Source organism: Mixia osmundae, assembly GCF_000708205.1.
Source record: "Mixia osmundae IAM 14324 unplaced genomic scaffold scaffold_3, whole genome shotgun sequence".
Taxonomy (NCBI): Eukaryota; Fungi; Basidiomycota; class Mixiomycetes; order Mixiales; family Mixiaceae; genus Mixia; species Mixia osmundae.
Genome location: NW_014575561.1, coordinates 537,242 through 561,005, shown reverse-complemented (window position 1 = coordinate 561,005; position 23,764 = coordinate 537,242). Strand labels below are relative to the sequence as shown.

General features: G+C 55.8%; 11 protein-coding genes across 11 annotated transcripts; 7 read left to right on the top strand and 4 right to left on the bottom strand.

The window, feature by feature from the left end:
* The first annotated feature begins 319 nt into the window (after nucleotides 1–319).
* On the top strand, nucleotides 320–2,789 carry L969DRAFT_85934 (glycosyltransferase family 18 protein). The gene is made up of 3 exons (XM_014713844.1): nucleotides 320–1,474; nucleotides 1,525–1,672; nucleotides 1,722–2,789. The coding sequence occupies exons 1-3, from the start codon at nucleotides 607–609 to the stop codon at nucleotides 2,665–2,667; spliced, it is 1,962 nt and encodes a 653-aa protein (XP_014569330.1). The 5' UTR covers nucleotides 320–606; the 3' UTR covers nucleotides 2,668–2,789.
* A 119-nt stretch (nucleotides 2,790–2,908) lies between these two features.
* On the bottom strand, nucleotides 2,909–4,056 carry L969DRAFT_22671 (uncharacterized protein). Its single transcript, XM_014713595.1, has 2 exons — nucleotides 3,652–4,056; nucleotides 2,909–3,603 (listed from the first exon to the last, which is right to left on the bottom strand). The coding sequence occupies exons 1-2, from the start codon at nucleotides 3,869–3,871 to the stop codon at nucleotides 2,939–2,941; spliced, it is 885 nt and encodes a 294-aa protein (XP_014569081.1). The 5' UTR covers nucleotides 3,872–4,056; the 3' UTR covers nucleotides 2,909–2,938.
* A 189-nt stretch (nucleotides 4,057–4,245) lies between these two features.
* On the top strand, nucleotides 4,246–6,466 carry L969DRAFT_93250 (glycosyltransferase family 90 protein; the record flags this gene model as incomplete). Its single annotated transcript, XM_014713843.1, has 4 exons — nucleotides 4,246–4,873; nucleotides 4,919–5,337; nucleotides 5,388–5,980; nucleotides 6,031–6,466. The coding sequence occupies 4 exons, from the start codon at nucleotides 4,246–4,248 to the stop codon at nucleotides 6,464–6,466; spliced, it is 2,076 nt and encodes a 691-aa protein (XP_014569329.1).
* A 69-nt stretch (nucleotides 6,467–6,535) lies between these two features.
* Nucleotides 6,536–9,066, top strand: L969DRAFT_93249 (uncharacterized protein; the record flags this gene model as incomplete). The annotated part of the gene is made up of 12 exons (XM_014713842.1): nucleotides 6,536–6,616; nucleotides 6,924–7,006; nucleotides 7,157–7,190; nucleotides 7,245–7,334; nucleotides 7,389–7,468; nucleotides 7,517–7,580; nucleotides 7,633–7,702; nucleotides 7,753–7,812; nucleotides 7,859–8,018; nucleotides 8,068–8,405; nucleotides 8,454–8,940; nucleotides 8,994–9,066. 12 exons carry the CDS (start codon nucleotides 6,536–6,538, stop codon nucleotides 9,064–9,066), a joined length of 1,620 nt encoding a protein of 539 aa, XP_014569328.1.
* Nucleotides 9,067–9,296: 230 nt separating this feature from the next.
* L969DRAFT_46094 (uncharacterized protein) lies at nucleotides 9,297–14,155 on the top strand (the record flags this gene model as incomplete). The annotated part of the gene is made up of 12 exons (XM_014713841.1): nucleotides 9,297–9,404; nucleotides 9,471–9,621; nucleotides 9,678–10,326; nucleotides 10,382–10,493; nucleotides 10,541–12,845; nucleotides 12,898–13,057; nucleotides 13,108–13,235; nucleotides 13,291–13,400; nucleotides 13,450–13,573; nucleotides 13,619–13,733; nucleotides 13,781–13,966; nucleotides 14,020–14,155. The coding sequence occupies 12 exons, from the start codon at nucleotides 9,297–9,299 to the stop codon at nucleotides 14,153–14,155; spliced, it is 4,284 nt and encodes a 1,427-aa protein (XP_014569327.1).
* Nucleotides 14,156–14,318: 163 nt separating this feature from the next.
* L969DRAFT_93247 (uncharacterized protein) lies at nucleotides 14,319–14,734 on the bottom strand (the record flags this gene model as incomplete). Its single annotated transcript, XM_014713840.1, has 2 exons — nucleotides 14,319–14,653; nucleotides 14,704–14,734. 2 exons carry the CDS (start codon nucleotides 14,732–14,734, stop codon nucleotides 14,319–14,321), a joined length of 366 nt encoding a protein of 121 aa, XP_014569326.1.
* Nucleotides 14,735–15,061: 327 nt separating this feature from the next.
* L969DRAFT_47002 (uncharacterized protein) lies at nucleotides 15,062–15,985 on the top strand (the record flags this gene model as incomplete). The annotated part of the gene is made up of 2 exons (XM_014713839.1): nucleotides 15,062–15,749; nucleotides 15,801–15,985. The coding sequence occupies 2 exons, from the start codon at nucleotides 15,062–15,064 to the stop codon at nucleotides 15,983–15,985; spliced, it is 873 nt and encodes a 290-aa protein (XP_014569325.1).
* On the bottom strand, nucleotides 15,982–16,842 carry L969DRAFT_16070 (uncharacterized protein; the record flags this gene model as incomplete). Its single annotated transcript, XM_014713539.1, has 4 exons — nucleotides 15,982–16,193; nucleotides 16,240–16,372; nucleotides 16,430–16,574; nucleotides 16,622–16,842. The coding sequence occupies 4 exons, from the start codon at nucleotides 16,840–16,842 to the stop codon at nucleotides 15,982–15,984; spliced, it is 711 nt and encodes a 236-aa protein (XP_014569025.1).
* On the top strand, nucleotides 16,419–18,410 carry L969DRAFT_349842 (uncharacterized protein). The gene is made up of 3 exons (XM_014713838.1): nucleotides 16,419–17,105; nucleotides 17,163–17,333; nucleotides 17,396–18,410. The coding sequence occupies exons 1-3, from the start codon at nucleotides 16,851–16,853 to the stop codon at nucleotides 18,140–18,142; spliced, it is 1,173 nt and encodes a 390-aa protein (XP_014569324.1). The 5' UTR covers nucleotides 16,419–16,850; the 3' UTR covers nucleotides 18,143–18,410.
* Nucleotides 18,169–18,953, bottom strand: L969DRAFT_93243 (uncharacterized protein; the record flags this gene model as incomplete). Its single annotated transcript, XM_014713837.1, has 4 exons — nucleotides 18,169–18,199; nucleotides 18,258–18,364; nucleotides 18,423–18,774; nucleotides 18,844–18,953. The coding sequence occupies 4 exons, from the start codon at nucleotides 18,951–18,953 to the stop codon at nucleotides 18,169–18,171; spliced, it is 600 nt and encodes a 199-aa protein (XP_014569323.1).
* A 272-nt stretch (nucleotides 18,954–19,225) lies between these two features.
* Nucleotides 19,226–23,746, top strand: L969DRAFT_46139 (uncharacterized protein; the record flags this gene model as incomplete). Its single annotated transcript, XM_014713836.1, has 5 exons — nucleotides 19,226–19,862; nucleotides 19,916–22,176; nucleotides 22,225–22,348; nucleotides 22,398–23,096; nucleotides 23,145–23,746. The coding sequence occupies 5 exons, from the start codon at nucleotides 19,226–19,228 to the stop codon at nucleotides 23,744–23,746; spliced, it is 4,323 nt and encodes a 1,440-aa protein (XP_014569322.1).
* Between the last annotated feature and the right edge of the window lie 18 nt (nucleotides 23,747–23,764).

Genomic DNA, 23,764 nt, shown 5'->3' with positions numbered 1-23,764 from the left:
GGAACGATGGGAAGGCCAGACGGCATAGACGATGCAGGTCACGAGATAGGAAGCGAGTTCGTGGAAATCATCGCTGCCGACTGCCGATGCAATGCTGACGATGAAGGAAGCCCGGAAATTCATCTGAGCCTGATCCTACCCGAGCACGATGGCGAGCGAATCTTCCTCGATTGTTCTGCAGCCAGGAGCTAAGTTCGGAAGCAGACAGCCCGCACGCCGCCGGTATGGCAGACATGTATGCTTTGCGCGGATCGTCTCCGTGAGCCCTGCAAGGATGTATCGCATGGCAAGGGCTCACGTTACAAGATGCGTTCGGAAGGACGATCTCTTGAGCCGATGAATCGGTCTAGGTCGGCCGGATCATTCACAAAGTTATAATGAGCGTATCTCTTTTCACTGCTGGCTGACCCAGGTCGGCCGTGTCTTTTCAGGGGTCGCTGCAAAGTGATCGGCAGTAGCAAATTAGCGAAATGGCGCGCCTCGGTTTAAGTTCAACAAAGACTTCTCAACGTCTCGCACGCATTTAGATGCAAGCAAAAGCAAGCATGTCTTTGCAAAGGCAGCAGCAGCGGCAGCTACAGGCCATAACGCTCATCGAGCGGCACAATGACTGTGCATCACTCGGACAAATACACAGCTATGAACATATCACACCGAGGCTCTATAACTTATCGCCAGCCGAGCGTCAGTCTCGACTCGCCCGGCGACGGTACAAGACGAATCTCGATACCTCCCGTCAATCTGATGGGATCAGCCTCTGACTCACGCTCGCCTGGCGCAGGCCTTTTGACGCCAGACTCTGCCCGAGCCAACCACCGTGGGCGAATGTCAGCCAGCGATGGGAGCCCCGAAAGCTCCTCTTACTTTCTTCGTAGGCCCTCGCTTGCCAGGCGTCGGTCCTCTCGCAGTCGGGACCGACGCTCATCATCTACCAGTCCATTTGGGATCGGAAGGGTTACGGCAGCAGTCAATTTCTTGTCTTCCAATCCGCTCAAGCATAACGTCGCTCGGCGCAGATTGCTCGCACTATGCACCGTCGCTTTCTTTGTCTGGTATGTCGGGTCTGGTTCGACCCTGGCAAGCAGCAAAGACTACATCATCGAGGTATCGACGGCGAGAGCAGTAGAGATGATGTCGCATGGCTACTTCAACTCGACAAACGCACGCGGACTGTACGAAGATCCTGCCGCACCAAAGCTCATCGCTGCCAACCCACCGAGCGCATTGCCGAGCGAGCGCATCTCTCGACTGCTTGCAAACGCCGACAATAGCCAGTCAAATGAGCCTAGCCAATTGACCTGGTCGTTGGCGCGCGCCATCTTGCCGCCCTTGGATGAAGAGCTCTTACCCTGGCACACCGAGCGTATCGACACCCTCGCTCGTCTCATACACTGCAAGTTGATGGGCACTTGCACGGAGAAGCAGAAGAAGATTGTGCTCGTAGGCGCTGGACGCTTTCAGTGGTGCTTCGATGGTACTTGCCTTTGTTCTCGCATGAGTTCTAGCGCTGACGGCTCGTGGCAGGCACGTTCGACCGCCCGTCTTCCTTCGCCAATGGCGAGGCAATCCTTGCACAATCTTTCATATGGGCTCTCAAGGAGCAAGGCTATCCGATGATCTTTGTGGACGAAAAGCGTCGAACGCGGCGTGACGTGATCCGCGCTGTTGCAAGGTCAGTTCAAAATCCTCAGCAGCTGTACGGTGCGCTGACTGTAGCGCAGGTTACATGAGGTACTCAACGATCACGTCAAGATGGTCGTCTTCGATTACCAAACGGAGCCAGAGTGCATCGTCGACCGCTTCTGCGCGAAAAGCGCCAAGCTTCCCAGAGGCATCCCTCGCTGGAAAATGTTCGTCTGGGACGGACTGGGCGGCGTCATGGGCTACGAAACGGCGACTCGCTGGCCTTGGCATCTTGTCGGCGTCCCGCTAGCTCGTGCACCGGAATCAACCTTTCTGGGTCATACTATCGAGAAGGATTGCGCCAATCTGCCATTTGTTGCTCATCAAGATCGACCCCATGCAGCATACATGCTCGGCAAAGACAGCTCCTACTACGAGCCTTCGAGATCTTCGTGGACACACGACGATCTCTCGGCAGTCGTCGCTTCCTCTGGACTCGAGCTGCGTGCTGGCATCAAGGTCACACGGGACAATCATGTGTTACCGCCCGCGATCAAGAACATCGGCGTGAGCACACGCACAGACTTCATCACCTCGCTCGGAACAGCCAAGGTCCTCATCGGTGTAGGCAATCCCATCGAATCGCCCTCGCCCTTTGAAGCTCTTTGCATGGGCACACCTTTCATCAATCCCGGCAGCAAGACCAATCACGCGCTCAATTATGAGGGCATTGCACGCACGCATGACAACTGGCGAGCTCAACATGCTCAGTTGCTCGAATTTGGCGCACCATATGTCTACAATGTAGAGGCGCACAATCAGACTGAGCTGCTGGCAGCGGTGCAACAAGCTTTGGCAACGCCACTCAAAGGTCCCTTTATCCCCAAAGAGCTCAGCAACAAGGGCTACATCGAGCGACTCGAGTCCGCCATGGCTGTTGACTACGAAGCACTTTACATCGACATCAACGGCGGTAGCGAAGACGTAGAGCGTCAACGTGTCATCGATTTTGCTCACAAGCAAGGCTGGCCTGTCAACCTATAAATTCATCGTGACCTGACGATCACTTTCGAGTGCGATACCACTGTATATCTGTCACATGGCTTTCTTTGTTGTATCGCTGCTTTCTAGAGATGCAGCTGACCATTTGCAATCCGTCCGTGCTGTTTTCTGTGGGCTACCTGGTGCTCTTCGCGTGGGATCTACGGGTCTTATGAGCGTTTCTGACGCATTCCTCTTGTACGAGCCCACGACTGAGAGTCTAGCATGGCTCGGCGAGAAATCAGGGACAGCAGATCAACATCAATGCATGGCGTCAGTCAAAATACATGCTCTGCTCCTGCAAAGCCGGGGCGCAGATGTTGTCTATTAGAACATAACCCGCCGAGCAACTTGACGTCAAGCATTTCCCGAGCCAGCATCCGCTCTGAGCAAAAGGGTTCGCGCCACAGTCCTCCCCCTGCGAGCTCGCCATCGTTGTACAGCCGCCGCAAGAAGAGTACGCAAAGTCTGTATTGAGGCACTCGTATGCACCACCGGGCACAAGTGCTGCACCATCGTCGCCGGATTGGAGCGGGCAAGCGGTATCGCCTGCTTGTTTGCAGAGAAGCTTGCTGCGCAGATTGTGTTCGTACCGATTGACAGTGCCTCTGACGAGAGCAAAGGGCGTCACAAAGGGCGCGTGTACGATGTTCTTGTGCTCGTCGTCATGGTCTGAGCTGCCTTCTTCGTGTACATGGTCGGGTCCAAACTGTGCTTCCGGCGAAGCTTGACAGACCCAGCCTATGGAGGTAGAAGAAGCCTCGTCGACAGCGAGCGCAAAGTGACAGCGATGTGGACATGTGAGACCGCGTTTTCGGTTCCAGAAGCAGCTCTCGCTGCGTGAGACTGACGAGGTACTTGTATGAATTGGAGGACAGAGCCAATTGCGCGGCTTAGGCGGATGTGAGCCGTGTCGCCTGAGTATGCAAGGCTTTGGGCCTGTGCGGCAGCGTTAGCAGGGTTCCCGGTGACACGCAAGAGACCCACAGTGGAAAGCGCCAGTGCGTCTACCTAGTCTGTCGGTGGCCCAATAGCAGCCACTATTACTGGTTCCGTAGCCGAAGGCTTTGAGCGCTAAGGCATCGTTGCTGTTGATAGGCTCGAATTTGTCATCATCGACGGCGGAGGCAGCCGCTGACTGTGTGATGCCAAGGTAGGCAAGTGACACTAAACCGAGAGTGATCTTGCCACTATGCAAGATCAGCATGTCGTTTATGCTATAGTAGCGGCTAAATGAATGTGCTCAAAATCGAAGGTCGGCAAGAGGTCTGTGTTCGCTCTTTCTGTCGAGTGGGCCAAATTGATTATATGCGGACATTGCGAATGGTCTTTTTATGTTTTCGAGGCACAGATGGCGGACTGAAAGAGGACAGGGAGAACTGGGTAGGGGGTGCCTCTGGCGCCCGCTGTGCTGGTGCGCACGCGCGTATTCGGACAGCGCGTCAAATGTTTGACTCGATTTGGCATGCAGCCGATCTAGTTTGGCTGAGGCGTTGATTAGGGAACGACATTGCTGCCGGCAGCGACTGCGCTCATCATTCCTCATCCTGCCAACACTGGTCGTAGGCACACGCCAGCAGGATGGCGGTCAGAGATGCGAGCAAGTCGCCCAGCAGGAAGGAATGGAGATCCTTTGCCCTTACTGGCTCGCTAGCGCTCATCGTCATGCTTGTCGTCATGCTCTCTGGCTCAAAGGTGCTGCAAAATCACCTTGTCCTGACAGACGTCGACGCGGAGCATCCTATCCTCACAAAACTCAAGCGAGCCGATACTGCTTGGGCAGAAAAGCTCGCCCGTCAATCTCGGACGCTATCGCAGGCAAAGGCAGAGTACAGGCGACGGTATCATCGCTTGCCACCGCCCGGATATGATCAGTGGTACGAGTATGCGAAGAAGCGCGGCGTCGTCCTCATCGACGAATATGATAACATCATGCGCGACCTCGAGCCTTATTGGCAATTACCGCCAGCAGTCCTCAGGCAGCGTACGCTCGAGGCGGTCGAGGAAGTGCCTTTCTTGCACCTGCTTGAGTTCAAAAATCACTCTGCCTATTCTGGACCGTCGAAGGCGACTCGAGCCTATCACTTCTCGAGACTTATCGAGCCATTCCGCAAGCAATTGCCAGATTTCTCGATGGCAATCAATAACATCGCAGAGCCGCGTGTACTGGTTCCGTGGAAGGAACAGCAGGATCTGGCGAACGGCATCAGTGCGTGTTCAAGCTACATGCTGGCTAGCACTGACATTTGCGCAGTGGACGAAACGCCTTTGAAAGAGCGCTTCCCTTCGCAGACTTGGACAGGCGATGGTTCGGTCTGGTCAGCTTATGTTGCAAGCTGCCCGCCGGAAACTGCAGTTCGCAAAACACTCGTCAAGGTACGGGCGGACATGGTGACGACGCCGCGACACACTGTCATCGCTCGGAACCACACTACTAAGCGCACTGGCAAGCGACTCATTTCGCCTCCACCGCGCGATACTGTCCTGCGAGGCACTACCAACAAGACAGCGGCCGGTTCGCTTACGATCACACAATCACTAGTCTCACCTTCTTTCACGTTTGAGGACGAGACTGCTGTCAGCAAAGAAACACTTTGCAACAATCCGCGCAAGAAAGATACGATTGGCCTCTTCTACTCTGATTGGCGCACTCTTCAGGGCCTGTATCCTATCGTGCGTATCTGCTGCTCAACCCGAAGACTAAAGCTAAAGTACTTGAGCAGTTCTCTGTCAGCAAAATTGATGGCTTTGCCGACATCAGCATACCCAGTCACTACTATGTCGGCGCAAGACGCGCAGGCTATACCTTTGACCCTTCGCCAGAGCTCGATGGCAAGAATGCCAACCCGCTGAATTGGCCCCGAAAGATACCCCAGCTCTTCTGGAGAGGATCGACCACCGGTGGCGGCAATAATCCACCTCGCCATCAGCACTATTTCACTCGACATCGTTTCTTGTCCATCAGCTCGCCCAAAGAGTCTGTCAAATCACAAGAGCTTATTTATCCGATAGCGTCGGGCAGTAATCCAATCCTGCATCGCGAGATATATCCTCGGTATCAGCTGAACAGACGTGTTATGAATGCTTCGTTCACGTCGCTGTCCGGCTGTGGCGATGCTGTCGTCTGCAATGAGACGATGCAAGAATATTCATTCGCCAAGCCGACACCGCTTGCCGACATGCAAAATTACAAATTCATTCTTGATCTCGATGGCCTTGCCTACTCAGCCCGATTTCTGGGTCTGCTCGCCATGGGCACCGTCACACTCAAGTCGACGGTCTATGACGAGTTCTGGAGCGAGTTGCTCGTGCCATGGTCAGTCTTATGCTCCTTGAGGTGCACGACTAGACTCACAAATGTGGCAGGAAACATTACGTACCGGTCTCGCAAGACTTTGCGGAGATCTACAACATATTGGCATTCTTCGATAGTCCATCGCTTACCGGTAGACCTGTCACAGCCGGCGCAAGGCGGCAGTGGCCTCTTGTCAATTTTTTGCCGGCTTCAATCGCGTTGAGTAGCTGCTTAGCGCATCCTGAACAATTCTCGGCAAGCAATTACAACTCGACCAGTCAATTCTCCAATTCGCTGGCTGGCTGGACGTCCTGCGGCAAGCTGTTTCTGTCAGATGTACGAGGTCATCCGAGATTGCCGCCCGGGGAAGCAGCCGCGATCAGGATAGCGACTGCCGCACAAGACTGGAAGCGAGACTTTGGTGCAAAGGAACACATGGAAGTCTGGGGCGCCCGGCTAGCGCTCGAATGGGCACGACTCTGGAACCGAGACTTTGAAGACTTCTGATTGACGATGCTCATACTCAGCTTGTCCTCGCACGATTCAGAGTGATAGAGCGAAAGTCGCAGAGCTGACATGCCACACCACGCCAGCACACATGCTTGCCCTGCCCTATCTATAGAGCGATCTGCTTACACGTCACGCATCATGCGGCGAGTCTCAGTACCGCCAGATACAAGTGTCTGACAATGCGATCACTGTCGTAGTCATACAGCAAAACTTGCATATAGATGCTGCAGTGTCGAATACGCCATGATCGCGCTGCCCGTCAGGCTGAAATTTGGTGAGGCGCCGGTTCCCGTTTTGTCGTCGATCGCCCGCTAGGCACATTTCGCGCGCGTGCCATCTTCGTGTTGCTCGTCCCAATCGCTCGACCGAAGAGCTTTCTTTGCGCACGACGACTTTGGCGGCTCCCTTTGAGAACAGCATCGACATTGCTTGCGCTCATTGACCCGCTCCGGAGAGCTTACATCGCATTATAAAGGATCCAAACAGCATGTCGAAGCAGCAATCTGTCAACGTTCTTATCATCGGCGCAGGCCCGACGTGAGTTTTGCCCTGCATCTCATTCTCTGTCATCACATCGGCATTGTCTGGTTTCGTGTGGCTCTGCATGCACGCGTCAGGCGTCAGGCTGCTGGCGCGACGATGCATGCCACCGTGAACATTTGCTGATTTTGCTGTCATCGTTCACAGTGGTCTCGGTGCAGCAAAGCGTTTACAGCAGCTTGTACCCTTAGCCACGCCTCTGATGCTGATCGTACGCTGACAAAGACGGTGGCAGAAAATTGACGATTATTTGGTCGTCGATGCGCAAGAAGAAGCAGGTGGACTGGCTTCCACCGATGTAACGCCAGAAGGCTTCCTTTTCGATGTGCGTGTCTTTCCCGCCATGTATCAGAGCCGACGCTTAGCTGCAGACGCGCAGGTCGGCGGGCACGTCATCTTCTCGCATTATCTCTATTTCGACGACGTGATTAACCAGGCACTCCCAAAGGCCGATGACTGGTAAGTGTCGTCCTCACCCTGGCACGCCCCAAGCTGATCGCTGTACAGGTATGAGCATGAGCGGGTCTCTTATGTTCGATCCCTCGGCAACTGGGTGCCATACCCCTATCAGGCAAGCATCGCGCCTGCCGCCGATTCGACGTACACTGATGCTGCACGGGCAGAACAACATTTCGATGCTGCCCGTCGATGCGCAGACAAAGTGCATCGAGGGAATGATTGACAGCTTCGAAGGCAAGTCGTGTGTGGATTCGCCACCGGTCGCCGGCTAACATTGGCATCAGAGCGCATGCGTGCGAAGGACAAGCCCAAGAACTTTGACGAGTGGATCTTGCGTCAAATGGGTAGATCTTCTCGATGACTTGCATGGCAGAGCTGAGAGATATTCAGGTACCGGCTTGGCGGATCTCTTCATGCGACCATACAACTTCAAGGTCTGGGCTGTGCCGACAGAGGACATGCAATGCGAATGGCTCGGAGAGCGTGTCGCTGCCCCCTCGCTCAAGCTTGTCGTCAAGAACACGCTCGAAAAGAAGATTGCAGGCAACTGGTCAATCCTTCACGCTGTTTACGCTGGACAGAGGCTGACCTTCGTGCAGGGGTCCCAATGCTACCTTCAGATTCCCTGCGCGTGATGGAACTGGTGGTATCTGGAAGGCTGTCGCTCGCACGCTGCCGCAGAATAAATTCGTCTTCAAGAAGACGATGACAAAGATTGATGGCAAAGCCAAGGTCGCTCACTTTGACGATGGCTCGTCGATCAAATACAACTCGATGCTTTCCACGGCACCTCTGGACGAGATTGTCGAGCTCATCGATGGCGCAGCCGACCCTCTTCGCGACACGGCAAAGGGTCTCATCTTCTCTTCGACGCATGTCATCGGTATCGGTCTTCGAGGTGTCTTGCCACCCCGTATTGGCGACAAGTGCTGGCTTTGTACGTGTAGCTCTGTGCTTGCCTGACATCGCTGATGAGACCGAACAGACTTCCCCGAGCCTGACTCGCCATTCTACCGCGCCACTGTCTTCTCCAACTATTCGCCTTTCAATTGCCCACAGAAGGATGTTAAGCTCCGTACGCTCCAGACTGCTGACCCAGCGCTGTCGAGCAAGGTCGACACGAAGACGGAACGTGAGGGTCCCTACTGGTCCCTCATGCTCGAAGTCTCGCAGTCGTACAAGAAGCCAGTCGACGAGGAGAACCTCATCAAGGACTCAATCCAAGGCTTGATCAATACGTCGCTCTGCCAGCCTGAAGACGAGGTCGTGTCGATCTATCACCGCAAGTTCTATCACGGATACCCGACGCCCTCCCTTCAGCGCGAGGGTCAGCTCAGAACGCTCCTGCCCGCTCTCAAGGACGACTACAGTATCTGGTCCCGCGGACGTTTCGGTAGCTACCGCTACGAGGTCGCCAATCAGGATCACTCATTCATGATCGGTGTCGAAGCCGTCGATGGCATCATCTACGGGTGCGTGAACATTCTCGTCGCATATCCTTTGGACTGATCCAGCGTGTCCTCAGATCACCCGAGATGACCCTCAATAATCCCGATTGGGTCAACGGCCGACGCAACGTCGAGCGCCGATTGAATTAGACGCGTGTCCGCACACTCATCGAGCTAGACGCCGTCGACCACAGACGGTATCATTTTACCCTGACATTCAATCTCATCGGGCTACGTGATAGATGCATCCCTTGTTGATCAAGTGCGGCCCATTGGAAGGCTTTGTAAGACTTGTGCATGAGCGCTGAGGCGAGATTGATGAGTGCTCAACGCGTCGCGTAGGGCACTCAGCGTCAACACCGCGGTCTAGCCTGGCCGGTATGGCAGACGATAGCAGAGCGCATCTGCTGAGTCGCAATGGCGCCTCTGCATCTCTCTGGCTGCCCAAAGCAATACCCCAGCGGGAGAGGCTAATCAAGGCGATACAGGTACATGTTTCGCAGCTAGCTCGGGCTGACCAACAGGCGCTCATAGTGCCCCCTATGGCCGCGCAGGACTGCGGCGGAAGGACAGAACCAGTTCTACAATCAGCGACATACGCTCTCATCGATCCTGTCATGGACAGAGCCAAGCAGGTTGAAATATTGGCAAAAATCAAAGAGGCCCGCATGGCCAATGCTCATAAGCATCCTTACGCCGTCACTGGTCCGTCGAACATAGCGTTCAGCTCTTTATGTCACTCATGCGCATGTTGAGGATAGTCTCCTGGATTGATGACGTCTACGCCAACATCGAAATGCGCAATCCAGATCAGTATCGCATCGACGCTGTCGGCATCTCAGAGTCCTCTAAGCCACCGCCACCTCGAAGCAATGCTCGCTCCCCTGCAGATACAGCTGCAGCTGTTCCTCCCGTCAAAGCGCCAGCAGCACAGTCCAGCACGCGCGCACGGCCTGCAAGCTCGGGCAGTGAGTCTGAGAGACCTGCACCCAAGCGACCCAGGGCCGCCCAGACAACATTAACGGCAGCAGCAAGTACTTCAGGAGCAGCAGCGCCAGCGCAAGAATCTTTGGCGCGCTCAGGCACGAGCATTGAGGATACAGCGACGCCGCCTGTATCCGACAAGGGGAAGGGCAGAGCTGTTGAGCCAGAGGTCGTCGAGCTTGACCAGACAGATTCGAGTTCGGGCGAGGAGGTAGCACGACAGCTCGGTCTGACCAGTCCTCAGCGTCCTCCCGCTGCTGTCAATACGGATGAAACCGGGCCAGCCGTGTCTGCGGCTGGACAGGCCGTTGGCGGCAGCGCAGCATTTGTCCGGACTGCCCGCCATGGGAGCCACGCCTCATCGGACAGTTTCACTCGTGATAGGATGGTCGATCTCGAGCCTGTCAAGCTGGCTGGACACAGGAGGTCTGTGCTGGCCCTCTAGCAGTTGCGCTCAGCTAAGCCATACCTGCCCGAACAGTGGACGCGTCTTTTACACCTTCGAAGACAAGATATATCTAGCCAAGTATCTACTGTTGCACGACGGTCTCAGCGCGACTGGACGTAAGGTTTTCGAGATGCTTGCTGATCGTGTAAGGCGCTCTGTCTGCGGTAGGCAAGTCTGACCGGGATCCTGCAGAACCAGCGTCATACTATGTATTCTTGGCAAGAGCATTACAAGAAGAATTCCGCAGAGATCGATGCCCTCATCGCGCGTCTGCGCAAGGGCGAAGATCTTTCTGCTGTCGCGCAAGAGCGCAAACGTCTCCAGCTTGCCTCGGCAGAGCGGACTGCCCGAGCCAGTGCATCGCTGCGTCCGACGCATCGCTCAAGTCAAGCTGATGACGAAGCCCTACAAAGAAGCGCTGAAGCCCAGAGGCATCAGCGACAGGAGAGACTCAAACGTGAATTTCGTGGCAGCAATGGCGCAGATCCTTTCGAAACGGATAGCGAAGAAGATGCGCCTCGCCAAGCTGCGCTGGAGGGTGCTGCTGATGCACGAGCTCGGGCTGCTCTGGGCTTCGTTGATCCACATGCAACAGCTGCAGCCAAAGCACATCTGGCCGCACACACTACGCCAACGGTCGTCATGGTCGACGCAGTGACTGTATCTCCGCCGCCGCAGCCCTTGCGCGAAGAGCCAATACCCCCGGCAGACGTCGAACGACGCTCGCCGCGCGAGCAACTCGGCGACAGCCTCTTACCTTCGCTCAGCCCGGAACCGCAAGCTCAGCCGCATATACCCCCTATCGCTTCTACAACAGCACCAGTCCCTGCTGATACGGTCGATACCACGCCCGCTATGCCTGTACCGTCTGCAACACCAATGCCCGCTGCAGCGGTCACCAAGCCACAGCAGTCACCTTCGAAGATAGTCAGGCCAGCAGGTCCCAATACGGTGCGATCTGCGGGCGACATTAACGCGAGCTTTGAGACGTGGCTTGCCAGCAGTCAATCGCCGTCTACGCTGACTGTTCGTGATGTGTTCAGTGCCGTCGGAATGCCAAGCCTGCCTGATCAGGCGGGCAGAGCGCCTGCTTCAGCGCAAGCTACGCCCGCGCGACAGACACGCGAGGCAAGCGCTTTCCCTCATATACGTGCTGGTAGCGAGCTCAAGTTTATCGATCGTCAGGCATTCGCAGCATTGCCCGTCATGGAAGCTACACCTGAGCCGAGGCAGCAGCTGTCGAAGGAGAATCTTGAGCAGCATAGTCAAGGCACACTAGAGCCCATCGTGCTCGCAGACAAAGTCATCATCAGACCGAAAGCTCGCCTTTCTAGCTCAGCAGATTCCTCCGATGACTCTAACGACGAGCGGTCGCAAAGTGGCATCGCATTCTTGAAGCAGCTCGGGGATCTGCATGCTGGCTTTGCATTTGAACCCTCTCAGAGTCAAGCTGGCATGGTCATGCAAGCATCAGTGAGCCTCGATGAGCTAGCCGGCCCAGAGCAAGACACATCAAACCCGTTCGATATCAGCAAACGACTGCGCAGTCGACAGCAGTCAAGCGCTGAACCTGCTTCACCCGCTCTCTTGGCGGTCGCACAGGCTGCTGAGTTGGCGAGCAAGCCTGCATCCACCAGCTCTGTCGCATCTACTCGGCCGAAGCCAAGACCCGCAGGTCCTGTCGTGCGCGCGCCGACGCCTCAGCCAGCGCCAGCGCGCAGTTCTTTAGAAGTACCAACCGAAACGCCTGCGCCCCTCCCCGGGCAGGCGCGACTCTTTATACGCGATCCTGCCAGCAAAGATGAATCGAACAGCTCGCTTTCATCTGCAACAGCGCCCGGGGTCGAGAAGAACAGGCAGATGCTCGACACTTCTCCGACAGAAGTCAAGTTCGTGAGCGCAGCGACTGCTGCTGGCTTTTCAGCAGGCATCGAAAAAATCACGCGATGGGCTAGCACAATCCAATCGCGCGGTGCAAAGCAGCGGCGAGATAATGCTGATGAGGAAATCAATCGTGCACTCGTCATCCTCCGACGCGCCCGCAAGACGGAATCGTCGAATGATATGGTGCAGCTGTTCGACCAAGCACGCGATATTGGCTTCACCTTTGTGCAGGTATCAGATCTACTCTACACTTGCTCTGGCAAAGCGCGCCCCGCGCTTCAGTTCATCGAGCACATCCATCGGGTCAATGCCGCTGGCGGCACGAGCGACAGTCGTGCAGCATCGATGAAGTCACGAGCACTGTCGGCTGCCATGTGGTCACACGCCGATGACGTTGTTCTGGTCGACTCTCTGCCATCCATCAGCTCCGGGCCAACCAACAAGACGAAAGACGGATGCCAGTTGCGCAAACAGTATCTACAGTCTTGCGGCCTCTTCGAGCAGATCGACCTCACAGACCAAGCAAGGCTGAGGAAGCTCAAAGAGGTTTATGCACGATACAACCGCGCCAGATTTCCATTCGATCAGGTCGAGCCTGTGATACAGACGAGGCGTAGATATAGATCTTCCGCCGCTTCGCGTCGTAGTCTTGCTGCTTGATTCAGAGGATGCAACTGTCATGTCTGCGTGCAATGTCCTCAACAATGGCCTCCAGCCTGGGTCATACAAGTTTGTGAGCGACTGTGCAGACGGTACGGAGTATTGCGATCCAAGCTCATCGACCTGCCGCCCCCGCAAATGCCGACGTAGCGAATATCCTTACGGGTCAGTTCCTTGCTGGCGGCCGTCTGGTGAGCTGAACAAGCTAGCTCCAGATTCTCGAGCGATGAGAATGCTGCCGATCTGCCGCCTAGGTGCGCAGCAGGTACCTTCTGCCCGGACGAAGGCGATGGATGTCTGCCTCTTGTTCCAGTCGGGCAAGCATGTCAACTCAATCGAGATGGTCAGCCAACTTGCGTGCCTGGCTCATCAGTACTGACATGGAAGCCTCATCAAAGACGAGTGTGCGCCGCCGCCGGCCAATCTAGGCTTGCTCAACCAGCGCAACAACGCCGGCGTCATCTGTCTCAACTTTCAATGCGTCTACGGCAATGTGACGCTTGGCAATGTCAGTCAACAGCGATCAAGGGTTTGCAGTGCTTATACATGATACACAGAGCTGCATCCTCGATAATTTTGTGTATACAGCTTATGCTGCAGACGGCACTCAAACGCCCTACATCACCTCACGCGACAACTGCGTGTCCGGGCTCTATTGCGAGGCTTCCTCGCGACAGGCAAGTCTAGCGGCTTTCATCGCTCGCAGTTGACTGCGGACTGAAAAAGGCCATGCACAGTGTGAAGTGCAGCTCAATCGGGGCTCAGCCTGCAGCGCGAATAAACAGTGTTCAAGCTACGTTTGCGGCCCGCAGGGCGTCTGTCTGGTTCCACTAGACACAGCGTATGTCATCAGCTGGCGCAAGTGGACGTCGCTAACAGTGAAGATAGACCGAGCGGATCTGTGGCCGTCGCCGTTATAGTCGCTTTACTCGTCATCGTAGCACTAGGATTGATCTTCTCAACGGCTGCTGTCTTTGGCCATCGCATACGGGCCAGTCGAGCGAAACGAGACGCTCTCTTCTGGTCACAGCGACCTCAACGACATCGCGCAAGTGCACACATTGGTACGGCAATGTGACGACTACAACTCGCGCGCATGGCCATCCAAATTGTGTCGTGCCTCCAAGATCCCATAAGAACCTGGCGCTTTTGCCCGGCATGGATGTAGAGGCTCACAGTGGCCTCTCCGTATCACATCCGCTCACTTGGGGCGCTCCGGCGCTGAACGATAAGCACCCAGAGACAACGTCGCCGAAGCGCTAGCCATACGCAGAAGATTGGCAAGGTTTGCAGCCTTCATAACAATCAAGCTCGTTTCTGTGCTACTGCGCCGGAATAAGACACTGGGCAAGCTTGTCAGATCGCAAGCTAATGTCACGGCAAAGGCCTCTCTCGGTTTCTCACTATACGATCGTGCAGCCGAGGTCTACAACACGAGGCCCTCGCGGTTGGCCAAGAACTCGAGCATTGCTGCTGTCTCTGGCTCCTCAGCAAACCATTTAACAGACGTGCAGAGGATGAGTTTATGTGCTATCATGAAGAACACTCGAGTGTCAAGCGCCTTGAGAGAATGGGTGTCAGTGTAACCCTCTTTCAACTCTCGGTAGATGTTCAGGAACTGTGCGGGCTTGCGTTCACCTTCCCTCGGAAGAGAGTCATCCCTGAGATCCAGATTGATGCGTCTGACGACTCTCGCCAAGCTGTATCGGCTCGCAGGCGAGTCCAAGTCCTTGCGTGTTGAGTTGAATCGATTGTAATATTCTGAGAGTTCCCATCAGAAGTGGCCGCCACTTTCTCTGTTGCATGCCCACCTTGAGGAGCAGAGCCTGACAATTCGCGCATAGACATTTGCATGTCACGCTGGGAGCCTGTGAATCTTTTGTCCTTTCTGCTGCGTCGACAATCGACAGGCTGCATGCGATTTCGTCGAGGAGCTCGTTCGGCAGGCTGAGCAGTGTCTTCCTCTGCGGCGCACTGTGAGCACGCGCGATGGTCTTGCGCTCTCTTGCAAGGCCATTGCGTTGCTTGTGCATGATCGTGTCTGCTGATGCTCAGCAAGCAGGCAGAATGAACAAAGGGCAGGAGGACGACAAGGGGTCTAGCATCATCTGAGAAACGCGATCGCGCTTGGACCTCCTCGTGCTCGATGCCGCTGCGCACACGAGTCGCATGCGATGGGTGGCATTCACCGGCGCACCGACCAGAGCAGAGTGCTACCGCAGTCTAGCCACGCGTGATGGCGCGCAGCCAGTTCGCTCGGCTGCGCGATGGCGTGTACTGTCCAACGGGAGTCCATCTCAGGAAACGGCCGTTCTGCGAGCACAGAGCATAAGCAGCACCCAGGCAGTCGAAGCTGCACTCCTTGGCACTGTAGCCGAGCCTCATGAAGGAGGATGCAAGACATTCTTGGAAGCAGGCTTTGACTCGCAAGATATGCACGTGCTGGGCGAGGAGGATATAGACTATCTCGAGCAGTCGCTTGCTATTGCCCAAGCTGCTCCCCCGGCGAGTGCGAGCGACGAGACACAAGACGCGTCAAGGACGGCCGACACGCAAGCAGGCACAGAATCCCGAGCACAAGGCATTTTCGGCATCGATCTCTTCATGATCATTCCCCTGAAACGAGCACACGAGATGCTGAAGCAACACGGTCAATTCGGCGCATCCATTAGCATTCTGGCAGCCATCATCGAGGTGACCGAGCTGAGAGAGCTGTCGACAAAGAGGGGTACGAACAAGCTCGTCACCGTAGAAGTCTGGGACGAGTCTGGCTCGACGTTGCGCATAGCAGCCTGGGGAGATGTCGCGCAGCACTGGCGCAATACCGTACGTCGGGGCGACGTCGTCCATGTCAACAGTAAGACCTTGTGTGCGCCGGTGGTCGCTCGAGCTCACGGGCTTCTGACAGATATCAGACTGTGTATGTACCTCGGGAAGCCACAAGGAACCGCCAGATACGACTCTTTGCTGACGATCTGCTATCGCACTCGCTATGCTGGCTCGCAAGATGATCAGTATCGACCCGATCTTGAGCTGCCCTGGCGTCATGAGCCCACTCTGCGGGTCAGACGACTGGTCGAGCTTGTCAGCTAATCTGGCATCTCTACGGCGCAAAGCTCGTCGAATTGCTGTTCGCCCGATGTCGCGTGCTCGCGAGCCAGCAGAGGTTGGGAACGCCAGTATGACAGTGCGGCCTGGCATTCTTCGTGCGTCTTGATCGGATCAGTCAACGTCTGCGTCAATGCCGTCATGAGCGATCTCGACGCTCTGAACTGTCCTGTCAGCTCGAGGACCTCATCGTCTGGAACAACATCAGTCGGAATCTACTTGTGAAAGCAGTGACGCACTAAAGCGAGCAAGCGGCCAAGTGAGCCATAGCGGCTGTTCAAACGCAAAGCTCATGCCCCTCGTCTTGCTCGCTTCGATGAGTACCGACTCGAACTTCTGACTGATCGTCAGCGTCAGGGCAGTCTGCGTCTCCTGTCGCGTCCCCGTCATCAACGCGCGTGTGGTCATATCTGTGGAGCGGAGACGTACGATGGACGACATGGCACCGAGCAGCTGCCTGTAGCTAGCCTCCAGACGCTCATGTCCTGCGCTTTTGAAACCTTGTTGTGCCGCTGCTGCGTCGAAAGGTGCATCTTGCTGCTTCAGAAAGACGGCGCTGTTCAGGTCCGTTGCACTGCTGGTCTCTTGAGCCCAAGCCGGCGCAATCTATGCAAGACGGACGATAGATCGGATCGAATCAAGACGATCGAGGCAGCATGACGCAATGCCAGTCCGACTTGATCATGCCACGATTTTCTCGTCAAACTGAATTCGACAAGCAAAGCTCTCGCCTTGCGCTGATAGGGATTCTCTGCTGGCGTATTGACAGACGATGATCTGCTCGGGGAAGGCGCAGGCGAGGGTGACTTGGTCCCTCTGAGCTGGGCAGGCGACCTGACCATTCCCCTTGATGCAAAGAGCGGGGGGGCGAGTAGCAATAGCGGTGGCTGCTGGCACGAGAAGAACTTATCACTCGCCTCCTCGTGCTCGCTCGCCTTTTCTCGTGCTTGCACTCGAGAGCTCAGCAGATGATACCTGTTGCGCCATTGTGCAAGGTCACCCACGCAAGATCCTCGCCAATGTCGTTGTGAAGCAAGACAAGGCACATCAGCCCTATGGCGGCATTCACCCCTTGCTCGCTCTCAGAGAGCATCAGCGCAATATGGTCGGTGCAAGATGAGTGACAGCCCAAGTTATGCTGACGCTGATCGTACGCCGACAGCCAGGAGCAATACAGACTGCATTGACGCAAGCACGAGTGACAATGGCAGATCTCGATGCCATTGCATTCACGAGAGGTCCAGGCATGCTATCTTGTCTGACCGTTGCTTCGGTCGCTGCACGTTCGCTCGCAGCAGCGCTGGACAAACCCCTCGTGGGCGTGCATCACATGGTCAGCGCCTCTTGCCTCCACCCACAGTCGACGCGAGCTCAAGTATAGCGTTTTTTTTGCAGCAAGCTCACGCTCTGACACCTTTCCTCACCGAAGACGTGCCACCTGAGTTTCCTTTCCTGACTCTGTTGGTGTCTGGCGGTCACACGCTCATTGCGCTTGCGCGATCATCGTCCCAATTCGAGCTACTCGCCACAACACGCGATAATGCCATTGGCGAAGCGATCGATCACGTTGCACGTCTGCTTGCAGTACCCTGGATGGGCTCCCCCGGTAGTGCTCTGGAACGATTCGCAGCTTCTGCACGAGAGCTGCCAGGATTCGATTGCCCTGATTTCCGCTCACATCCAACGAAAGAGAACAAGGCTCGGTTTGGCTACTTCTCGTTCTCGGGCCTCAAGAGCTCGGTGCAACGATTCGTAAGCGAGCAAGGAGGAACAGACGCTCTGTCAGAAGACCAACGAAAAGTCATTGCCCAGCGATTCCAGTCTACTGCCATCATGCAGCTCGAGCGCACTCTAGCGGTCACTCTGGCAGATCTGACGATCAAACCCACCGCGCTCGTCGTCAGCGGAGGCGTGGCGAGTAATGCTCTCTTGCGCAATCGCTTGCGAGAGTGTCTGGACGGACAGGGCAGGACAGAGACGAGGCTCATCTTTCCGCCGGTGGCCCTGTGCACGGATAATGCTGCGATGATAGCTTGGACGGCTATCGATCGACTCAAGCGAGGCTTCCATACCGATTCACTGGCCGTAGCTTCGCATCCCGTGTGGTCCATAGAATCATGCGAGTCAGGAGGGCCAGTCTAGCCGATGTATCAATGAAAATGATTGCCCTAGCAGATGACACAACACGAGTTTTGCTTCCTGCTCGCCGCGAGAGGTTCAGCAAGCGCGACTTGGGAAGTGAAGAGCAGAGACACACTTTGCGCTCTTGTAGAACATCTTGGAAGAAGCAGATAGCGCGTTTGAACGGTCGACGAGAGAATCTAGCTTCTCCCCTCGCTCCAAGACTGATTCGATCGTCTTGTGCTGTCATGCGCCGACCCTACACTGAGCGCAAGTCTGATCGGAGCGGCGTGTTACGCACGAGTACGATCTTTGTCTCATCGAGCTCTTGCTGTACTTTCATGATCGTATCGGCTTGTTTCGGGTCTTGGTATTTCTGCAGGTAGGTCGCCAGTTGTGGGAACGCTACAGGGCCCGTCCGCTTGTCCTGGGGGAACTCGTCGAGGATCTTGTTGAGCAGCGAGAAGGCCACCCGGACGGGGTACTCTGCATCCGAGACGACGACGCCCACGAGGGTATGCTTTGTCGGACCTGAGCCTACATCCCTCGCGTACACATGGGCGATGTAGTTCTGTTCCTGGATCGACTGTCGTTGTCCTGGCTGCGTGCGATCCGAGACCGTCTTGGCCAAGAAGCTGAGAAACTCGGTCACACTGGCAGGAAGGGCACGATGGCGCGAGTCAGACGGACAAGCGAGGCAGGCACAATGGGCAGCTGCTTACGCGCCACGCTGATAGAACGAGAAGCTTGCAACATCGTGCGCTTCTGCTAGCGGACTCGAGTTGCTCGATCCCGGCGCTCGGCTGAGCACTTGTATCGACGTGATCTTCATGGCTTGGCCTGGTCGGCAGCGCACTCTGGCCACACGGGTTGAGGTCAGCCCTTGGACCGAGCGCGTGCCCGAGCAAGTCACACCAAGCCAACACACGTGATACATCGTCTGCAAGATTGGGCGGTGGCCAGATGTAGCGGAGCGGAGCAGAGCACACTCCTGTCCACATGAGCTCGCCATCTTGATCAAGCTTCCAGCCAGCTCGAGCAGCTCGTCGCTGAGGACAGTCGAAAATGAATCATCCACTGCCTGCCCGACCGGGAAGCAGCTCGATGACCTCGCGAGCACCTCCTGCTCACTCAGCAGCTCGTCATAGCTCAGCTCGATCGCCGGTTCACTCGGCAGCACAATCGCCCAAGTATGCTGGTCAAGCGGGGAATGTGCCACTTGCTCTTTCGCAAAGCCTCACATCCGTTCAGAGTATCAATTCGCCCTCTGCGCTCTCGCTTGCCAGCCCTTCGGCGGGCAGACATACCTTTGACTCACCCGTCGGCAATCTGTTGCCAAAGTCCACCACCCGGGCGAAGACATTGTACACCCTGAACGCGGATACGAGCGATCCAAGATGGGAACGTCATCTCGTTCCCTCGGCTGTCGAGTTGCCCTTTGCAGCTCTGTATGCTCAGCAGGACAAGACGACGAATGGGGATCAAGCTTGGCGCATCGACTGGCAACAATACCGCGTTGTTGAGAATGACGCCACAGCGAACGAGAACTTGCTCGAGCGGCATGGACGCGACGACATGGCAGCAGGCCCATCTGAGCAGTCTTGGGGTTCAAGGTGGACTATCGTCCTTCCTGTCGACGCGGCCAAGCCAGACGATGCTTCCGCTCGGCAGCTCTGGTCATTCACCTTTGCTGGGAAAGATGCACCCATTGCAGATCCTGAGCCACGGGCGGGACTCAAAGGTACGGCTCAGCCTTGTACTGATAGCAAACCCTGAGCTGACACTCCCGGACAGTGTCTCTTACGGGCAGCTTCACTCATGCAGATCTCTATCCGCATATCTACAAATCTGGCACAGTCGCTCAAGAGACCCCTATAGCAGACCTACCAGCAGCCTTCTCGATCTCATCACTCTCGCCAGAGCTCTTCCTTACACTCAATGCCTTCACGATGGCAGCTCGTGACGCTTTTCTGCGGCGACTCGTGCTCTTCGAAACAGGGGAAGATATGACCTGCTTGAGAGATGGCAACGGCGTCTTGCTCCTCCCGCCAGATCAAGACAGCACATGGTGTAGCTGTCAAGTTCAACTAGCGCAATCGCACCTCGTCTTCTCACCGGTTCTCGAGACGTCCGATTATTCATCCCTGACGGCGAGGCATGTCGAGCAGATGGAGTACCTTCAGCAAGAATCGGGCTCTTTTGACATGGCAGACACGAAATCAGCTATCACACTCGCACCGCTCGGCTTGTCTGGTGTTTTCGTCAGGCGGTATGCTCACACGCATCCAGCCTATGAGCACACCAGGTCTCGCTCGATCAAGCAGTGTGAGCTAGCGAGTCTGCATGGCCTGCGCGAGTCATGGCACGATGCCACGCGCGGTCTCCTGCAGCCTCTATCGCCGGATGCACAGTGGATCGTCATCCGTTCGATAGATGTACCCGGTATCGAAGGCGAACGCGACATAGTCTGGCCTCTTGCTGCCTGTCTCGTCAAGCCGAGTCCAGCGGAGGCTCCCAAGCCTACATTACCACTGGCAACACGTAGTCAGAACATCCTCTCCATGGAAGAGCACCTCAACGCGCTCGCACAGTGGTCAGGCGCGCAGATTGACCAGCTGACCAAAACTAGAGATCGCAAGGATACCCCCACAAAAGCGGGTGATTTCCCAGCCAGTCCGCGGCCAGCTGCGCCCGCGCCTTCCGCACCTGCAAGTGCAAGCGCAGATTCACCGCGAACCCCTGCAGCTGAGCCATCGAAGCCAGCGAAAGTACCGCCGCCGCCGGCGCACGTACAGAGGGAGACAGACTGGGATCTCATAGAGAGCAGGCCGTCGCCTAGGCATCAGCACTCGTATGAGCTTGAGCATGCGACCGATCCCATGCAAGGTCTCACAGAAGATGACTTTAGCTTTTTCGACGCGCCGACGGTCAAGGTATCCAAAGCTCACATCAATGGTAACAAGCCTCGGTCGCCCGATCAGGTAGACCAAGCAATCCAGCATCCTTCTGTATCCAGTAGCGTGGGATCGGGAGGAACGTTCACCAGCTTTGAAGATGCAACGAGCGCGACGACCGCACCGAGCACAGTCTCACCTGGCTCTGATGTCTCCAATGTCAAGACACCAAAGACGCCATATTGGCATACCGAGGACTCGCTCAGATCCGACGAGATGAAAGTGCTGAGTCCGGTCCACGAAGTCGAGCAACCGCACGTCCCTTTGACTTCGTTCGAAGCCATCTCATTTGATGATCTGCCAATAGCGAAGAAGCGACCTCAAAGCGCAGTGTTCAAAACGCTCGACATCAATGTATCAGACGGGCGAAAGACGAAGCGAAGGCGATCTTCAATATCTATCGATTTGGCAGAGTCCAAAGCGCGATATCCTTCTCGCGCACGGCACACGCGATTGCAGCAATCTATCATGGACGAAAGTGCAGCGACATCTGAAGACGAGCTAGCGCGCGACGGCGACGCCGATGATGATGACGATGGTGTCAGAGCGAGCAATTCAGAGGAAGACGACGGGGCTCCGATACCAGCACAGCTGCTGACTGCTGAGATCTTTTCATTGCTTGGCGATCGACTCCAGCAGAAGCCAGGCAAGACCGACGATGCAGTAGTCTCATCTGCTCTCGACAATCCGGCTGCCAAAGAACATGTTGCTACCTCGTTCGCCGAACACCTTGTCGAAAACCCAGACTTTCGCTGGGTCCTCATGCGTAACAAGCCCGTTGCAGCACCAGTCGCGAGCTCTGTCCTGCCGCATTCGATCGTTTTGCGGGCGACAGATTTGATCAGTCGCCTGGACAGAGGCACCGCCGACGAGGTGACAGAGGTCACTGACGCACTAGAACGTCTCGATGCGCCTCCGCTAATCCTACGACGTCGAGATATGGTCATCAAGTCATCGCCATTAGCTCTGCCAAATTGGTCAAAGCTCGGCTTTACCCCGCTGAGCGGATGCAAGAATGTTACGGTCGTCGCCTTGCACGGCGCTCAACAGTCTTCTGCGAGCGTTCGACAATGGTTAGGAAGAACGGCCGCCGCGTATTCGGTGTGTCTCGTATGCCTACGCTCCATTCATTCACTGATCAGACTACAGGCTTGTGGTCTTGGCACGTGCGAAGTGGCTCATGCACTCGCCGAAGGCGGTGCGCGCAGGCTGCCAACTGGCGCGATGGATCTTCGTAAAGGCGCCGAAGTTGCTCAAAGCTTGATTGATCTTCGTAAGCATCATGCAAGATAGGCGGCAACATAGCTAATCCACCAATACAGGGCAAACTTTGCGCCAACACTCGCAAAGTTGCGACCACTTGACCGTGATGCTGGTCGACTCGATGGCCGTGCCCGCAGCTGTCATGTCGTTACTGTCTTTCCTCAGCGAGCCGACGCTTGAGCAAACCGCGGACAAGCACAGACCACACCCATTTTTGGTCCATCTAGTCGCGCCAGATGCTTTGCTTCGTGCATTCGAGATAAGTGGCCAGCCTGGAGAAGCTACGGACGAGACAGCACTTGCATTCCGCCTTTACGACAGACTCCGTCTCGAAGTTGAGCACCGCAGCGCAAAACCAGAGACCGCGGAAGCGCTCGGATTGACCGCAAAGGCCCGTCATGGTTCTTTCCAAGGTCATGCGTTCACGCTTTCGCTCGAACGCGTAGCTTCTAGGCCCCGGATCGATTTCAGTTGGCCAAGCCGATCACTCGATATTCTTGATCGCCATCGAATGCTGCATGTCGCCTATGCCATCTCCGCCGACCGGCGCTGGCTATGTCTTGCCTGCGTAGATGACCGAGGCGAGGGGCACACGGTACGAGTCAAGCTCTTACCCGCCAACGTGCAGCCCGGCCAGACTTACATTCAAGCTTGCCTTCTCGTATGGGAATTAGCTCAAGGCACTGCTACGTCGGCTTCCGTCGAATGGCGTGTGGTCATCGTCAAAATGGGCTTGCTCGAAGCACTTGAGCTTGCTGGTGCGTAATCCGCCTTTTGACAACATGCTCAGCTGATCCAGATTGTAGCGTGGGAACGTGTATTTGCGTCAGCTGCTTCTCGGTGGAGCAAGCCCGCCCACCTGTCTCTACTGGCGACAGATGCAAAGACACCACTTCTGCTCCGAGATACGAAGCTGGAGCAGGTCGCTTCGGCTGATTCTCCAACAGATTCGCTCTTTGGCCCAGATGACGAGGAATTACATCATGGCAAAACCCTGATCGATCTACAGTCCAGACACTACGCTTGCATTCTTGCACAACCCTCAGAGCTGTACAATCACGACCTGCGGCTATATGCACGATCGCTGGCCTCTGCCTTCATGCTCCTCGTGCCTGATCAGCCCACACTTGCTCAAAGTCACTCTTGGCCGTCGCTCGTCCGATCGCGGGCCTCAAAAGCCATCAGTAGCCTCAACTTATACTATCTTTCCAGTCATCGCACGGCGACATCGACGTACACTAGCAGTATCGAGGCAACTTTGCGCGATATCACGAGAAGCTATTCCGATCTGCATACGTTGGCGCGGGCTCGGTGGCAGATGCATGACGTCAACGGCCTTCCTTGGCACCTCGCGAGCGTTTCTCTAGTCGAAGACTTTCTCGCCAGCCAGATCAGCAAGTCTACCTAGGCTATCCTTGCATTCTGA

Excerpts from the sequence above, each read along its gene's own strand:
- L969DRAFT_85934 (XM_014713844.1), top strand. The coding sequence starts at position 607 with ATGACTGTGCATCACTCGGACAAATACACAGCTATGAACATATCACAC. Across the intron at positions 1,475-1,524 it reads CTTTCAGTGGTGCTTCGATG|GCACGTTCGACCGCCCGTCT; the intron begins GTACTTGCCTTT and ends GGCTCGTGGCAG. Across the intron at positions 1,673-1,721 it reads GTGATCCGCGCTGTTGCAAG|GTTACATGAGGTACTCAACG; the intron begins GTCAGTTCAAAA and ends ACTGTAGCGCAG.
- L969DRAFT_22671 (XM_014713595.1), bottom strand. The coding sequence starts at position 3,871 with ATGCTGATCTTGCATAGTGGCAAGATCACTCTCGGTTTAGTGTCACTT. Across the intron at positions 3,604-3,651 it reads ACGCACTGGCGCTTTCCACT|GCCCAAAGCCTTGCATACTC; the intron begins GTGGGTCTCTTG and ends GCTGCCGCACAG.
- L969DRAFT_349842 (XM_014713838.1), top strand. The coding sequence starts at position 16,851 with ATGCAAAGAGCGGGGGGGCGAGTAGCAATAGCGGTGGCTGCTGGCACG. Across the intron at positions 17,106-17,162 it reads GAGAGCATCAGCGCAATATG|CCAGGAGCAATACAGACTGC; the intron begins GTCGGTGCAAGA and ends GTACGCCGACAG. Across the intron at positions 17,334-17,395 it reads TCGTGGGCGTGCATCACATG|CAAGCTCACGCTCTGACACC; the intron begins GTCAGCGCCTCT and ends TTTTTTTTGCAG.